Source organism: Python bivittatus, unplaced genomic scaffold (genome assembly GCF_059951505.1).
Source record: "Python bivittatus isolate LINGU-HERP-01145 unplaced genomic scaffold, Pbiv_v1 ctg000020_np1212, whole genome shotgun sequence".
Taxonomy (NCBI): Eukaryota; Metazoa; Chordata; class Lepidosauria; order Squamata; family Pythonidae; genus Python; species Python bivittatus.
In genome coordinates, this window is record NW_028277030.1 from 3001392 (window position 1) to 3019442 (window position 18051).

At 41.3% G+C, this 18051-nt stretch overlaps 2 protein-coding genes across 2 annotated transcripts in view; one reads left to right on the plus strand and one right to left on the minus strand.

Annotated features, from left to right (window-relative positions):
- COL4A2 (collagen type IV alpha 2 chain) overlaps positions 1-9371 on the plus strand; it is a 180401-nt gene extending 171030 nt beyond the window's left edge. The window contains exons 42-48 of the mRNA XM_088133404.1: positions 567-728; positions 820-918; positions 1465-1611; positions 2151-2267; positions 3746-3937; positions 5771-6057; positions 7408-9371. Of these exons, the coding sequence (XP_087989530.1) occupies positions 567-728; positions 820-918; positions 1465-1611; positions 2151-2267; positions 3746-3937; positions 5771-6057; positions 7408-7662 (1259 nt within the window). The 3' untranslated portion in view covers positions 7663-9371. The remainder of the gene's footprint in view (positions 1-566; positions 729-819; positions 919-1464; positions 1612-2150; positions 2268-3745; positions 3938-5770; positions 6058-7407) is intronic.
- Positions 9369-13013, minus strand: RAB20 (RAB20, member RAS oncogene family). Its single transcript, XM_007441711.4, has 2 exons — positions 12645-13013; positions 9369-11878 (listed from the first exon to the last, which is right to left on the minus strand). Exons 1-2 carry the CDS (start codon positions 12811-12813, stop codon positions 11349-11351), a joined length of 699 nt encoding a protein of 232 aa, XP_007441773.1. The 5' UTR covers positions 12814-13013; the 3' UTR covers positions 9369-11348.
- Between the last annotated feature and the right edge of the window lie 5038 nt (positions 13014-18051).

Here is an 18051-nt window from a genome sequence, read left to right on the forward strand (position 1 = left end):
GAATTCTGATTTTTAATAGTGTTTTGAAGAACAAGCAAAAACCCACTCAGTCACATTTTTAAAAATGCCTTATGAAATTATAAAAAGCAAACATAATGACCTAGGAAGTTAGTTAATCAGAGCTGGCCCATTTTGACATAATAGAAACCTATTTTTTAAGGGAGATAATTAATCAATCAGAGTGCTTCTTTCTGACCACTAGTATAGCTACTTTTCTATACATACTGGCTGTATTTGCATGATACAGCTGAAGCAGTCTGCCATTAACCCATTAACTTAGCCTGGTGAGTTGGCAGGATATGATTACGGATGCTCCAGACAAACAGGGAGCAACCATCTTTGTTTGACTGCCAACTATTAGAAAGGTGGTTAGCAGGTTATGGAAATAGTGTAAAAACAAAAACACAACCTTAGCAACCCAATAGGTCAATGCCATTATGGACATTTTACCCATCCCTGTCCATGTTTTACTTGGGACCAATCTAAAAACAATCAAGAGTAGCCAGGTTTGGTGTTGCAAACATTGCCCTTCAATGAACATTCTGAATTCTGTTTACATTTTGTAGGCTACCCTGGACCTCCAGGGATTCCAGGAACAGCTGGTTTATTTGGCTTCAAAGGAGAAGAGGGACCAATAGGTGTGGCTGGAGAAAATGGTCTAAAAGGAATAAAAGGGGACCAAGGCCCAGATGGAAAAGCTGGAATACCAGGCTTGACTGGAGCAAAAGGTATGATGGGAAAACTCAGTATGGAGAATATGAGTTAGGTTACCTAGTCAGATGTGTAATAACCCATAACTATAACTGTTTTGCCTTGAAGGACATAAAGGTGGACAAGGAGTCATGGGCTTTGTTGGCCGAACAGGAATTCCTGGTGACTTTGGTCCCATAGGACCCAAAGGAGATAGAGGCCCCCCTGGTGAGTAGATAGATTTGGTATGCCAACTTCAGCAATTGCTATATTTAAACCAACACGGATTCCACAGACCTTTTTCATAGCTTTATCCTTAATGTTTATCCTTAATGTTTTAATTTTAACAACATTTTCAGTAATAATTTATATTTATATACAGTTTTACTGAACTCTTCTCTTTGTGATAAGAGAGCAAGTATTAATAATTTCCATAGTCATAAAGAATATAGAACATACTGGATTATCCCTAGTTCATCTAACGTATTTATAGGACTAGCCTCCCATGAGTCAAGATGAATCTATTTCTCTCAGGTGGCAGATTCATCAGAGTAGAAGGTAGAACAAAGTAATTGGAATAAAAATAGAGCAGTGTGTGCATATAAGCAACTATTAACATGGAATAAATATTCACTATCATTTGAATTGGGCAGCTGTATCAATTTTTTAAATAAATTAATTAATGTGTTGTTTTTAAATATAAGTGCCTAACTAGTGTAAGTAGAAAAATCTATCTACAAAATCAATTGATTTGTTTGAATTTTTAACTATTAGGTTTTCAGGGACCTCCAGGTTCCCCCGGATTGCCACCTTTAATTCCTAAACTGGTTGCTGAGCATGGGGCACCAGGTGCCCCTGGAAAAACAGGCCCCCAAGGTCCTGCAGGTGAAATGGGTCCTCAAGGTCCACCAGGAGATCCAGGTAGGAAGTTATTACCAAAAAAGATGGTCTTTGTGCGTTCTGAAGCTATTTCTCTCTCCCTCTCTCTCTCTCATATGAAAATGCTACATGAATGTCCTGTTCTACTAGTACTTTTCAAATCTGTCCCTGCTGCACTAACTCTACAAGCATATCTTGTAGAGTAAAAAAACATGTTATGCAATTGGCCCCTTGTTTAAGGCAACACTGACTTTCCACCATGCTTACCTTCAGAAAAGAAGTCCAGTTCTTTTTGTCCAGACATTTAGTATTATTTGGGGGAAAAAAAGTAATGCTGAAACAACACAGCTCCTGTTCTGCCACAACCCTACTTCTGCTGATGGCACGGTGGCCTGAATATGATTTAGTTTCCTGTCCTAGGCTCTTACTAGTACCTTTGCTATATAAAGCAGCAAAAAATTTCTGTCAGCTACATATACCTTCTATTATTTAAAGATCTTGACTGGATTCAATTATCACCATAGCATTTTTGTAATAAAATGTCATACTTAATGATTCTGTTTAATAACTTTACTTTTAAGGTTTAAGGGGCCCAATAGGAAAACCAGGAGCACAAGGAAGAGGAGGTATATCTGCATCTCCGGGCTTCAGAGGTGATCAAGGAAGAGGAGGACTGCAGGGTCCAGCAGGCTTTGAAGGTAAATCAAAGTCCTACAGTTCTTCTCTTTTTTTACCTTCTATGAAGTTTCACCTGATTGAAGCGTTAATGAATTCTGCAGTGCAATCTATTCATATAGATTTTCCCAGTTAAATAGATACAGGACTGCAACTAAAGTTGATCAATTAAATGTGCGTACCATTGCACGTGACCCAAAATAATCTAAAGAAAGTATAGGGTTTTTTAAGATAATGCATCTAAGCAAGCGTTATTTGAAAGACTCACCTATGCAGGCATAATTTTGGAATAGGTATTCCACTGCCTTTCTCACACAAGAGGTAGTGTCTCTGTGAGGATGATGCTTATCTACTTTTTCATAAAAATGACTATTAAAATTGATTTTTAAACCAATAAAAATGGGTGAACTGTTATTGGAAATAAATGATACTGTAGTCTGAAGTTTTGCTTTGCAACATGCAAGCTTACCAGTTTTTAAAATTACTATTATTAAGAGTCTTAAAACAAACCTATTAGATGGGATATTGAACCTGGCAGGTCCTACTGGAGATGCCCATAGATACTTATGACCAGCTAGGTTGCCTGCTCCTATACGACAACTTTGTATCTAACTCAACTGTTAGAGTTCAAGACACTTTCAAGCATAGTATACCCACGCAAATAGTATCCAGGGTCTGCAGAAATGAAGAGGACCGTAGACAGGGTCATCCCACGGTAGGTTTTGAGCCTTCCCAAATATTCAGGAGCATGTATTTATGAGCACCAGTGCGTGCCCAGTGTTGCCAGCCCCAGAGCCTCATAGCCATGTTAGCAATGGCTGTTGTAATCACCACAGCCAGTGAGAACAGCAGAGCCAACCTGCATTCCATTCCACCAATCTATAAAAGAGCACACAGTGTTTCCCCGCCCCCCCCCCCCCACAACATCCCTGTATTTGCTGCTATTTTAAGGAAACTTCCTTTATCCTTTGGAGAGTAGTATAGAGGGATGACTGTGTGATGCCCATGGTTACAATGTGCTTTGGTCATCCCGCTTAGTGCCAATAACACACCCTGCACAGCCTGATCTTTTAAATAAATTATTTGAACCAAGTACATAAAACAGAAGTTGGAATGCTACAAAGCACAATGTGAGCTTTTTAGCATCGTAATTATCTGTAGGAGTGCCACAAACGTCCCATTGGGATGGGAGGGATCATCTGGGTTCTTTGTGCAAATGGGAGCTTTGTGACCTCACGTTCTGAGGATTCCAAATGGGTCCCCCGGCCAAAAAAAGGGATCTTGCTATCCTCAGACTGCATTGTATCTTCTGGCTTTGGAGAAGTATATTTTGATAACAGTGCCAGAATTCAGTATCAAATAACTTCAGTTCAATAGCTGTGGATTCCTTTCTACTTCAGAACAAGTAGATTATTCAGTAGTAAATAAAATAGCCATGATTTTCATTAGACTGTAGGTGGCAATGCCTTTAAAAGCAACGTACTGCCTTATATTTCTCTAGGTGCAGCAGGTGATCCTGGTACTCCTGGACTGCCAGGTATGCCAGGCCGCAGTATTAACATAGGGTATCTCCTTGTGAAGCACAGTCAATCTGCTCAAGAGCCGATGTGTCCAGAGGGCATGAACCAACTTTGGAGCGGCTACAGTTTATTGTACTTTGAAGGACAAGAAGAAGCACATAACCAGGATCTTGGTATGCATTTTAGCTGCTTAGCTAAAATAAACATTGTAAATTTATTAAACATTTCATCAGCATTTCTAAAAAAAATTAACAGAATTAATTGTCAGATAACAGGAATCATGTACCAGATTGGTACCAGGGTTTTACTATGCCATAAACTCTCATGGATTACAGACCATTTCAGCAGATGCATGGATTGTTATTCTGAAAGAAGAGTATTTCCACCATGGCTGGGCTGATATTAAATATCAGACAGGCAAACAGACAGAAAGAAATAAATGTAAAAGGTTCAAACAGTGATAGTGTCCATTCAGAAGACAGTTGTTGGACATGAGGCAAAAATTCATGCAAGCATGTTCTGTTATCTATATATCCCAATATCTATTTTATGAACAGGACCCAATCAATAAATAATTATCATTGTCTGCATCTCCTATCCTCCTACCCACTTCCCCCAACACATGTCACTCTAGTGGACATACACTCCTCCCCTAGGAGATGTCTTTAATTATTTCAGTGCAGAAGAAACAGTTAAGAACATCTAAATGGGCTTGTTTTCAGACTTACAAGCAAGCTTTCTGGAGGATACTGCTGACTAGTCTTTAAATAATGTACCAGCAAAAATGCATGCAAAGATTGATAACTATTATCAGTGCTATAACTATTCTAGCATCACTGTCATCATCACTACTTATTGTTACTATTATTACTTAGATTTATATCCTGTTTTTTCTTAAGGAGCTGAAAGCAGTTTATATGGCTTTCTGCCTTCATTTTATGCCAACTCTGTGAGGTAGGCTGGGCTGAGAAAATGATTGACCCTTATCACTCGGCGAGTTTCCATGGCTAAGGATGGACTTGCACCTAGATTACCCCAGTCCTAATCCAACACTTGAACCCCTACACCACACTAGCCTCCACAAGCAAATCCCTTGTGGAACTATGCAAGGAACTTCCAAGAGAAGGGTTGGCAACCTTCTTCCCCGTAGGGGCCAGAAGCCATGCTGCCGCCACACATTTTCTGTTCCTTCTCTACCTCATTGCTCCCACCAATATCTGGGCAGGGGACTTGCTCTGCCCGCATCAAGGTGGCTGGTGAACCTGTTGCCCAAATGGCCACCCAAGGAAACAGCAAGCACTCACAAGAGCAGCCAAATGGATGGTTGCTCTCACGCACATGTGTACAGACTGGGTAGATAGGTTTCTTTGGGGGACTTGTGGGCTGGATGATTTTGGGTGGCGAGTCAGATCCAGCCCACAGGATGCCAACCCCATTCTAAGATACTAGGATGGCGCAACACTATGGATTTGTTACTGTACTGTCAGAAACTGGTGACAGAAATGTTTATAAAACATTGTTGAACAGAAATGAATAGGAGTAACTTGCATGGATTTTTATTTTGGTGATCAAATAGAATTTAATAGGATAGAAAAGGAGATCTCTGACATTTACATCTAGCATAAAAGTATTGCAGTTAATAGATTATAGCAGAATTAATTTGTGCTAGTTGAATTAAATGTAATGCTACTGTACCTCTGTATTTCTTTCGGTTCTAGATGCCAGAGGGCTACTGTTCTAACCATGGGGCTGGAACATCAAAAATTTACAATAGACAAATAAAAAATATCCTTCTGGAGGTGGAAGCATTCTGACATTTTACTAGTTCTCTAAAATATTATTAACATTTCTTCTTTCCAACCTTTCTTGGGGGGGGAGGTTTCTGAAGTATTTCAGAACTTCAGAAGCACTTACTAGTTTGGAAGCCAACCTTATTGTTCTGAACTTTCAGAACAGACTACACCTGGAGACACGTTAGTATTTATTCCCTGTGTTTATTCTTCTAGGCCTGGCTGGGTCATGTTTGGCTCGATTCAACACTATGCCTTTCCTTTACTGCAATCCGGGGGATGTCTGCTACTACGCAAGTCGCAATGATAAATCCTACTGGCTCTCAACCACAGCCTCTCTTCCAATGATGCCTGTGGTGGAGGAAGATATCAAACCTTATATCAGCCGTTGTTCTGTCTGTGAAGCTCCTGCTCTCGCCATTGCTATTCATAGTCAAGATATTACTATTCCTCACTGTCCTGAAGGATGGCGCAGTTTATGGATTGGTTATTCTTTCCTTATGGTATGTGCTTCCTTTGCTGGTTGGGGTAAAAATTCAGAATGCTTTTAAAATTATACTTATCTCCTGCTTTTATGTAAAGTAATGTATTTATTTAAGCCATTAAATTAATATGAGATTAATATGGCAAAATTATGGACCAGTAAGTAAGTTTTTCAAATAAAATCTAAATGCTTGGAGCTCTGATTATGTTCTGCCAATGATTTAACTTCTTAAAAAGATGAAATAGATAATCAGAAAAAGAAACAGAAAGTTAAGTAGGATCATAATTTTATGGCCTTCATATTTATTAAGATATATACCTAAATATTTAAGGTAAGAGCACTTCAAATACAATTTTGTAGTTGATTATCTTTTTGAACATATAATGACATATTTAGATATAATTTCAGGTGGCATAATAAATTATACTGCCTATATTAGACTATTAGTTCTATTAACACAGGGTTTGACAGGAGCAAAAAAGGACCTGTCTAAAATGGGTCATATACGACAACTCTGAACAGACCTCTGTATTTTCCCAGATTGATTTTCAGATCATAAATCTAGTGCATTAGCCTCCAAGCTCCTGTTCAGACTCAGATAAACAAGAGAAATAATAATGGCTGTTACAGGCAATAATCTCTGGGTATTCTAATTCTGTAACAATAGATAGATGTTCAAAAGAAACAGTATTTGGGGACAATATTGGACTTATGGAACCTTTATTAGCACACACTTGATTTACCGTATTTTTCCAACAATAAGACGCCCCCATGTACAAGACGACCCCCACTTTTCCAACCCAAAATTAAGAAATCAATATTTTAAAGATAGTGCAGAACACATTTTTATTTAGTAATTAGTTAACATTGACCTGATACACTCGGTGGGAGGAGGTCTAAACTGTCTCTGTGCAGCTCTATTTCCAGGCTCTTTTGCATAACTGATTACATTCAAGCACGAGTGAAACTGCCGATAGCTTGTCTCTGCAAACAGCCTTCCTCTAATTGGTTTGTTCAGCATCAGCTGACGTCAGTTACATCAGGCTCGTGATTGGAGGAAGTCTGTTTGGGAGACAAGCTATTTCACTCGTTATTGGAGGCTAGCAATAGGAGGAAGCCTCTCTGCAGAAACAAAGTATGGGCAGTTTTGCAACCGCGCGATTCTCGGCTGACTTCCTTGAATAAGATGCCCTTCAATTTTTAGGGTAAGGATTTTAGAAAAAAGTATAGTCGGAAAAATACAGTGTATCTCTCCTTCCCTGGGATGAAAAGCTAACATATGGAAGGACTCCTCTCATTTTTATGACCGTTACAGTCTGTAATGTACTTTTATATTATATCTGAATTGTATTTATCTGGTTTCTTCTAGCACACTGCAGCTGGTGCTGAAGGAGGAGGACAGTCACTAGTTTCTCCAGGTAGCTGTCTGGAAGACTTCAGAGCCACACCATTCATTGAATGCAATGGCGCTCAAGGGACCTGTCACTACTTTGCAAACAAATACAGTTTTTGGCTTACCACCATTGACCATAACTTTCAACACTCGCCTTCCCCAGATACACTCAAGGCTGGACTCATCCGAACACATATAAGCAGATGCCAAGTGTGTATGAAAAATTTGTAAAATAAACACAAAATAACCCCAAAGCAATAAGTCATGGCATGGATCAAATCTGTTGGTGCTTATTTAACTTATTACCTCGTCATTTGAACACAACTTCAACTACCATTGTTATCTGGAAGAACAAACCACTGCAAGTACTTATAACCAAGCTATTGTTCAGCCTTTGTTTATATATTTGTGGGTCTGCTTTTATATGCTGCGTATATACAGTCTGTTATGAGAATGAAACAATAGACAAAGTTTAATTATTAAATATACTTGCTGTCATTTATGTCTGATTTAATAATGTCAATTGATATTTATCTCCCTTTTCATATGCATATTACTGAACACTACTAACTCTTAGTAATTAAGTATTAAATAAACATTCAAACACAAATGCAAACTGTGTTAGAATTTAGGATTTTAAACTGTATTTAGCAGACTCAGATTGTTAAAAATGCAAATCCCATTTTAACATCCACAAAACAGTCAAAAATAGGAGCAAAAATATTCTTGCTCTAAAGGAGCCCTGTTTTTAGTTGAAGTCTTTGGTTACAAATCCAACAGAATTACAATGTTTTATGACTGGATGAAACTTTAACATGTACTCAATATACTTTATATTGCAATTATATTTCAGGGCCATTATTTGTTTCTTTATTAGACATCCTGTTGCTACATGTGCCTAACAAAAGCCTGCAGAGAATGAACAAGAAGCTTTATTTGTGTCCCGTTTAACTTAAATTCAGAATTCTGATGCATTGAACACAATGTTACATTATGCTGTGCAGTACCCTAAATGGACAGAGTGCATTAGACCAGAATTCAGTTCTCTCAGTACTGCTGTGGGGAATGTTCAGTGTGGCTTGGAGATAGACAGCCCATTATGGCCTTTTAGATGTTTATATTCCAACTAGGTTAATGAGAGATGATGGGTTGGAATCCAATTTGACTGTATTTTGCCTATTTCTATTCAACCACTGCTGGATATCACAGAATCTATGTCATAATAATCTCATGATAATTAGAGGAATAGCACAAAAGGAAGGTGCTTGGAAGATTATGCCCCGCAGCTTGTGCAATTGCAATTCAAGCTACAATCAAGAAGCACCCTACTAGACAGTACCATTCATTTAAGTTTTTTGAGCGCCCATACTTAGGAATATGATATCTGTCGTTCTTCCCAGTGTAAGAAAGATAAGAGAGAGACTCAATTAGTATCACGTTCTTGGGAGGGAAGTGAGTGAGTGATAGAAAAGGCATCTCCTCCCAGAAAGAATTAGGACTGTGCCTGGGAAAATGAGATACACACTCTTCTCATAGCAATGCAATAACAAAGCTGTGATTATGTGCACACTTATCGGGTAAGCTGTACAAATGAAGCTGGACTGGCTTCCAAGTAAACATGTATAAAATTGCTGAGTAAATCAGCTTCTATACCCAATTCTTTCACTAGTACTGACAAGCAGATGAAAAGGAGGCAGAATCAGAATTTCAACTGCAAGTGGCAACAACCCACCCTTGGTGGCGGGCAGCTGCCCACACCAATCTCTTCATTCCTCCGTGTAATTGGGCAGTGAGAGCTTCCCACTGTTTCCCAGAGAATTTCCTTCCCAAACCAAGTCCTGAATAAGAAATGCTCAAATACCCTTTCAGGTCTTTCTCCTTTGTACTTATGATCACAGTGTTTCATTTTGTATGATAAATAAAAGTGTGTCTTAAACTTTTTCCTATTGAATTGATACATGTTTTATTTATGACTTAAATCCTAAAAAAAATCCCATGTAAAGAAACAATCCACATATGAAGTGACTTGAAGGGGACAGGCCAAGAGAATCCAGGGAGCTTTTAGTTATTTAGAAGGGCCTGGCACTCCCAGCTCCACATCTAGGAAATGGTAGCACAAAGAAGTCGTATTGGAAATGTGCGTATCCAAGACATCACCCTTAGATACAGAGCATGTAATCGCATATTCAAATCAATGTAAATGCTTCATGTTTATGGAAATTCTACTAATATATTTCTTACATATCAGATAAAGGCTCATAAAGTTTCAGAATTAGAAGAGCATTATGTGGATTTAGAAGCCCAATGAACTTTTTTGTCTGTTGTAATGGACTTCCAAGTTGCATCCTTCAGTTTCCTCCCAACTCTCATTATTGTTTAAACCTATTTGGTCTGAAGCATGAGCTCAGCACTGTTATTTGCTGCCAGAACTCAGTCCTAAACAAATGCCATAATAATGTTGGGATTCAAAGCTAAGACAAAAAGTATATTTTCCAGGCATACTTTAGCCCATAATCTCTAGCTTTATAAATTACTGTGTACAATGGTAATTTGTAAATTTTACTGTTAATATAATTTTTTTGTTTTAAATTAGGCAACAGCACAGATTTTAAAAGCATGAGTAAACAGCTATTTCACTCTACATTTGAATGTCAACAGATTGTTTGATCACCCTCATAGTAATTTATTTCACATGCAGAAAATGTGGAAATAACCTTTTCAGGTAACCTGAACAAGGTAAAATTCCTGACAAGGTAAAATTCAGGTTGATATTTATTTTTTATATATTTCCCCAACAACAGCACTGCAAAATACTGAGATTTGCTATCACTGATTCACAACCAAAATATTTAAATAACCTTGATTTTCTAACAACCAAGTTCCCTGTTAGATATATTGCAGCCATCTCCGCAACAAAACACATCCATTTTATGAAAATATATAAAATCTAGTCTTTCTAGAATCTCATCCCACTTAAGTGTCTTAATACCTCCCTGTCCTCACCCACTTTTACATATTAATTTTCCCCCTAGCCATTTACTCATATCCGGTTTTATGACTCTATTAATTATCCATAATTTAGCAGAAAAAATATGCTTAAATAATTCCACCAGAATCATACCTAATAGCCAAAGAATATTTTAAAACTTCTCTTGCTGTTTTAGAAGATAAATAATTCATTAACTCCTTGGAGTTTCAAAGTCTGAAACCAATAGTACACTTATAAATATTTTTAGTTCCAGCACCACTAATTCACCACTGAGGATCAGCCTAAAAGTCCAGATTACTTTGTGAACTCCTTCAGGTACATTTTGTTATCAGAGAAATAGGAATACCTTTTTTTGTCTAACAACAAATGTCTGGGTTATCTAGTCTGAGATTATATTTACTACCTTCAAGTTGATCTGACTTCCTTCTTTCCCCTGCCTCTAATGACTACAACTATACAGCTAATGAGGAGGAAGAAAGGGGAAGTATCAGTTTGCTACTATTCCAAAGAAAATTATTTATTTTGCTGAAAGCAATATGGTGTGAAGTGGCTGATGAACATTTAGCTCCCTGAAAACTATTTCTTCACAGTTATAAACTTTTCCTTGCTACACAGGGAATGCAAAAATATCAAAAGTTTCTTGCCAAAACAGATACTAAAGATTCATGTGTAAAACAGCACACAGTAACATAAATTTAATATGGAAGGGGGAAAAAAATCACAATTAATGGGATTTAAAAGCTTTCAGCACCTATCTCCAAACTCTCCTTCACTGATGTTTTTTGTCATCATAACACCATTTAATTTTTACAAAAATCCATTTTTATAGAAGTAGTTTATCTGGTTGGCCTTGTTATTTCTGCACTGTTGTCTTTATCTACTTCAATACTTACATCCTTTAATTAGTGTAAAAAAATGCATTCAGAGTTTATCTGCAGCACCCAGAGTGTGTGTTTTTAGCAGTCTTGCAGTTATTTAAGTCTACAGTTTGTGGCAAGCCTTCAGCTTTTTGTTGCAAAATTACTGGTACCACCATCTCGAATATAGTTTCAAAAAGATGGTCCACATTATAGCCAGTTTTTGCACTAGTTTCAAAACACATTTTTTCTGCTGCTGGGGCATTTACTTCATCCAACATTTTATACTTGAGGATTTTCCTATAAAATGCTATGGCATCATTCACATGGACTTGTTTTTTCACCTTTGTAGAAATAAAACTGTTGGGGGGCTTCTCAATTTGCTTGTCTTCTGATTCTGGCAAAAAGGCGCACGCATCTGTCAGGTCAACTTTGTTCCCAGCAACAATGAAGAGGCAATCTGGGCTGGCAGAATCCGTTAACGCCAGGAACCTATCCTCAAGTTCCACCATGCTCTGCAGGTTAGTTACATCATACGTGAGAATAACAGCCGCAGCTCCTCGGCAGTACATGGATCCGAGGCCGTGGAATTGCTCACGACCTAGAAGAAAGAACGTGCAGGTACAGAATATTGGCTTGACAATTAAAAATGGTCCAAATATCAATTTCGGCTGTACTTTCTATGACTTTGTTGTACTTTTGCAACAACTGAAAACTATCACACAACACAGATCATGAATATATGTTCTCCTCTGAACTGGGCATATTTCAATATATCTCCCCCATTTCTGGCTAGGAAGACAAGGAAACTTTGTCCACCACTCCACCCTTATATATAGTTCCCAAAAGTGGTTGCTGCTGTTATTTTATTTCCGAAATAAAAATGTAAAAATCCTGCTTACAGTAGTGCCTTCGACGCTGTAGCGTTAAAGCTTCTTTTGGAAAAGCTGCTTAAGTTACTGCCAGAAACCCAAACAACCCCTGTACGTTTTCAAAAGCTGAAATGTAGGGCCTAAAGTAAAACAGCAGCCAGGCGCTGGAGTGGAAACCCTTCCAGGGGACTGAGCGGGCGCAGCGCCGGAAGGCGAAACAGCCCGGCCGGGTTGGCCGCTCAGCCCCTGCGTACCCCGCGGAAGGGCTCCACCGGCCGCAAGCGCTGACTTCCCGCGGCGGAGCGGGTATGCGCGGCTGCCAAGCGGCGGTGGGCGTGTCGGGCTGCCTCTCCGAAGTTGGCAAAGTGAGCCGAGCGCTGCGTCGCGCCTCTTGCTCCGCGCGCGGTCCGCTCGGCCTCGGAGGCGCGAGAGGAAGAGCCCCGCGCCCGGGACAGAAAGCGAAGCTTGCGGACCGTCGCCCCCGTCCCCGTTCACCTGCCGTGTCCCAGATCGAGATGTTGTGGGGGCCCCACTGCTTGAGGTAGAAGGCGCCCCCGACGGTGCTGACGGTGTCCTGGAAGCGCCGCTCCATGTAGCGGTGGAGCAGCGACGTCTTGCCCACGTTCATGTCCCCCAGCAGCACCACTTTTCCATCCGGTTTCATGTCGTCCCGTCGGGCGTGATGGCGCAGCCTCGTCCTGGCGCTCCTGGAGTTCCTCGGGGAAGGGAGGCGGAGTTGCGCTTTCGCTCTCCTCCTGGGGCGGAGGTGGAGAAGGGGAAGGGGAAAGGGCTGGGAGCCCGGCGGCGAAAGGCCTGGGGAGAGATCCGGGCGCCCAGAGCGCTCTGACCGGCGGGGCCACGCTCACCTCCTCTGGGGAGCGCGGCTAAGGGCTGAGCAGAACTGACGAAGTTGGCTAAGCCATGGTTTGCTTAATCGTGATTTACTGACTAAACTACAGTAGAACTGGGGACGACAAGGGACAGGGGCTGGGTTCCTGGAACAGGCTGTCAAAACCGAACAAGCCCCATTATGATGCACTCTATTTTAGAGTATATTTCTGTATTAAGTTTAAATATGTGACAAAATATTTTAAAATCGTATTAAAGGAGAGTTATGAATTATTTTTCACAGGCCATCAGCTGTCCTCATTGTCTGTGGAAATTTCTGTCCACTTCAGTGTAACTTGTTTCTGGGGAGTAAGTCACACACTGAACATAAATGGCCTTACCTTTGAGTAAACGTCCATAGGATTGTTAAATACCATGACAGAGCAACAGCATGATTCCTCAGTCAGTAAGGAAAACTGAATAATAAAGTGAAAAATGAAATATAATCATTCAGCACTCCAATTGTTAACCTTTCTGAAAATCATAGTTTCACCAGCTAGAAATGCTGTGATGCCAAGGAAGTACCCTGGCTGGGCTATTAAGCTGGAACTTGGTTCCCTCGGTACTAAAATAATTATGCACGGAAATGGAAAAAAGGAAGCTCCTAATGTTGAAGACTGGATATTTAAACTTATGGACTTGGCAGAGATGGCAAAGCTGACACGTCTAATGAGAAGGAAATCTGTAGAGGCTTTTATTAAAGACTGGAGTCCGTCCTCTACACAAATAGAGAAAAATAGCTACAGGAGATAACAGAAAATTTAAATAGTGATTACAATGGTATAAAAGAATAAGAAATGGTTAATGCATCCATGAGGAAAGTGAAGGATAGAAGTAGGCTATATGTTTTTTGGGGATTTTTTAAGTTAAATGTTTAGCTTTGTGTTTGTAGGTTTATGTTTTTGTATGTTTATGCATTGTTTTTTTTTCTGTTTTATGTGTAGAATTTTAATAAAGTTTATATACAAATACTAAAATAATTGCAATTGAATATGAAGTGGTAGAGTTTCATGGCCAGATTTGTTGTAGCATCTGGGTGGGTCAAAAAAGTCAAAATGGTATTTATTTATTTATTAAATTTATAGGGCCACCCAACTTACGGTGACTCTGGCTGGCTTACAGAATTAAAACCCATGATACAAAAACCAATAAAACCCCACCCCATCCCCCTGGTGGCAACAAACGCACTCAAGACTAACCATTTGATTGGCTTCATATCAGCCTGGGGTCCCCAGGCCTGCTGACAAAACCATGTATTCAGGGCCTTCTGGAAAAGTATCAAGGTGAGGGGGAGTCTTATCTCTGGGGGAATTATATTCCATAGGGAGGGAGCCACCACAGAGAAGGCCCTTTTTCTTGGTCCCACTAGATGTACCTCCCGCATTGAAGGGACCCGCAACATACCGAGCCTCCCCACTCTAGTGAGCTGGGTAGATGTAACTGGGGAAAGGCAGTCCTGCAAATAACCTGGCCCCAAGCCATGTAGGGCTTTAAAGTTGATAACCAGCATGTTGAATTGAACCCGGGAGCAAATCAGCAACCAATGCAGCTCCAGCAAAAGAGGTGCCACATGTACAAATCTAGGCCTGTGCAAAACTCTGTAGGCTGCCACATTTTGAATCACCTGAAGCTTCCGGATACTTCTCAAGGGCAATCGCGTGTAGAGTGTGTTACAGTAGTCCAAATGGGAGATGACTAGGGCATGGGTGACTGTGAGAAGGGCATGTGGGTCCAGGAATGGACATAACTGGCACACAACTCGCAGTTGCGCAAAGGCCCTCCTGGCCACAACTGCCACCTGCTCCTTGAGCAGGAGTTGCAAATCCAGGAGATTCCCCCAGATTATGCAGCGGGTCCGTCTGAGGCAGTGCAACTCCATCCAAGACCAAAGATGGTAATTCTTCTGAGACCAAAGAGCCCCGAACCCAAAGCCACTCCATCTTGCCACGGTTCAGCTTCAACCTGTTGTTTCCCATCCAGACCTCAACAGCCTCCAGGCACCAAGAAAGGGCAGTCACAGCATCGCTTAACTCACCATGAGTTACATGTACATGTAACATGAGTTACATGATGTACAGCTAAGTATCATCTGCATACTGATGATATCTCACCCCATGGTGGCAGATGATCTCGCCCAGCAGCTTCATGTAGATGTTAAACAGGAGTGGAGAAAGTACCAACCCTTGCAGAACCTGGCAAAGCAGGGGCCATGAACTGGACCTCTCGCCCTCAATCAACACCGATTGAGAATGGCCTTGGAGGAAGGAAATGAACCAGGGCAACACAGTGCCCTCCACTCCCAACCCCCAAAGCCAGTCAGAAGGATACCATGGTTGATGGTGTCGAAAGCCACAGAGAGGTCAAGTAGAGCTAGGATGGACACGCAATCCCGCTCCCACCAGAGATCATCAAAAAGCACGACCAATGCCAATTCCATCTCATATCCAGGCCTCAATCCCAACTGACGGGTCTAGATAATCAGTTTCATTCAGGATCCTCTGGAGCTGCAGCACGACCACCTTCTCAACAACCTTCCCCAAAAAGGGAAGGTTGGAGACGGGACAAAAATTGTCCATCAGGGTGGAATCTAGCGATGGCTTCTTAAGAAGGGGGCAAACCCACAGCCTCTTTTAAAAGGCTGGGGCACCACCCCTTCCTCCAGAGATGCATTAACCACCACCAGTATCCACCCACACATCACCTCCCTGGAGGCTTTCACCAACCAGGAGGGACATGGATCTAAAACACAGGTGGCTGTGCTCACACTCCCTAGGACCCTGTCCACTTCCTCAGGAGCAACAGGGTCAAACCATTCCCAGGTATCTGTGACTATGCAATTGAAACATCTTATTTTTTTGCATGCAACGTGTAGAAAAGGAGCAGGGCTTCGCTTGCACAGTGGTGGACACCATCTACAGATGTCTGTTTGTAGCACCATCAAGGATGGTATTCCTGAGATTTATTGTTCACCTTTGGGGGAAAGGGCGTTACATCATCAACATGCAGGATGGCTAGGATGGAGTTCTCTGGCAGATTGTTGGTGACTGTCTTTATGTCATGATTATTCCTAAATCAATGGCTGTCCAAGTCTTATTCATTTGTGTATTTTGTGTAGTGGAAGTTGTACAAAGGTGTACCTATGCAAATTTGGTTTTGGGTATCTAGAGGAAATTCCTTCATCAGGTTATATCATTCCTTTGAGTATTTTTCAGTGAGATCTGAGAATCAGATTCTGTAAAATATGGTATTGGAGATTTGCCTCTTGGCCTTTTGTATTGTGAGACTACGCTGAAGCTGCCATAACCTAAAGATGAAGCAGGCACGTAAGCAGAGAGGACAAAAGCCAGGAAACTTATCTATGAGATCCCTTCAGGGAGGTAGATAAGAGGGAAGCAAGTTGTTAAGGAAAAAAACAAAGGACCTGAACCAGAAAAAGGAAGTTGGGCCTGAGCACATGGAAACCCTCACCCCAATCCCATCAACTTGTAAATCAACCCAGCAAGGACTTTTGGGGATAAAAGGGGTCCCAAAGCCTGCCCACTCTGAGTCGTCTGAGCTGGGTCATCTGAGTCACCTTTGGATCCAGACTTGGTGGCTTCCGCCCCTCTAGCTAGTGCCTGGCAGCCTAGTTGGGAAGGACGTGGGTAAGTGTGGATGAGCACACGTGTGTGGGTATGAGAAAGAGCAAATGTACCTTGCAACCAGTAAAGTTTTGCTGTTACTTTAAATTCACTGGGTCTCCGTGTATTACAAAGAACCTCTTGGGCCTCAGTGTTCAGTTGGAAGTGATTTGTGTGTATCCCTAATTATTTCCCGGCTGTTGACCAGGGCTGTGTGTCTGATCCAGCCGCACCTATCTGGAAAACCCAGGTAGAAAGCAAGGGGGGCTGACAAGATCCGTGTGCCTCAACAGGCTGTGAGTGTGTGAGTGACCCTAAGCCGAACCTGGGAGCAGTGTGTGTAACAGTGTGTGATTCAGTTTCTTCTTGATGACAGCTTCTCCTTTGTCATCCTCTTTGATCATGACGCCACTCATCTCTCTGAGGCTCCCATTCTGTGTGGCTGAGGTAAATGACAGGGCTGAGCAACAAGCCAGATTTGAAGGGGAAAAGGTGATTTGGAGTGGATGTTGGTATATCTCTGGGCACTTCCATTAAATCAGATACTGTATATCTTTTCCTGTGCCTAATATAAATTATGGAATTTGCTGAACATCTTGACCCAAATAACACAGTGGAAGTATGGTACATAAAACTTAACATGATGAATCCATATGAAGGGACCCCTTGCAAAATTTTTCTTCTATAAGAAGGCAGTTGTGCAAGAAGAGTTATCTCTTTTCTCCCTATGGAATGTGCTAATTTGGCCTGCACTGGCTGTAGACAAAGGCCTGAGAGAGTACACATGGAAGTCAAACAAAGCCAGAATCTTAGCTAGTGTTTATATACTATCGGGAAGCCCTTCAGACATGCCCTGGTCACCACATGATTGGATTATTGCAATGCATTCTACATGGGGCTGCCCTTGAAGACCACCCGGAAGCTATAGCTGGTTCAAAATGCCCGGGTGCCTTTTGGTGTGCCCATGTGTCACCACTGCACCACTGTGAGCTACATTGGCTGCTAGTTGGCTTCTGAGTGCAATTCAAGGTGTTGGTTATTACCTGTAGGGCAGAGGGCCTGGATACTGAGGGACCACCTGTCTCCAATCATGTCTGCCCATCCAGTACGTTCCAGCAGAATAGGTATGTTCCAGGTCCCCTCTGTTAAACGCTGTCATCTCGTGGAACCAAGGAAGAGAGCCTTCTCTGTTGCGGCCCCCATCCCCCTAGAGATAAGGACTGCACCCTCTCTCCGGGGGTTCCAGAAAGCTCTGAAAACCTGGCTTCGGTCACAGGCCTGAAGTTAATTTATTATTGTTTGTCTAGGGCCCTTGTCTTGTTTTTTTCATTTGTTTTTTTGTCTATGAGATTATTCAGTCTGGGCTGTCTGATTTAATATTTTATGTTTTTTAT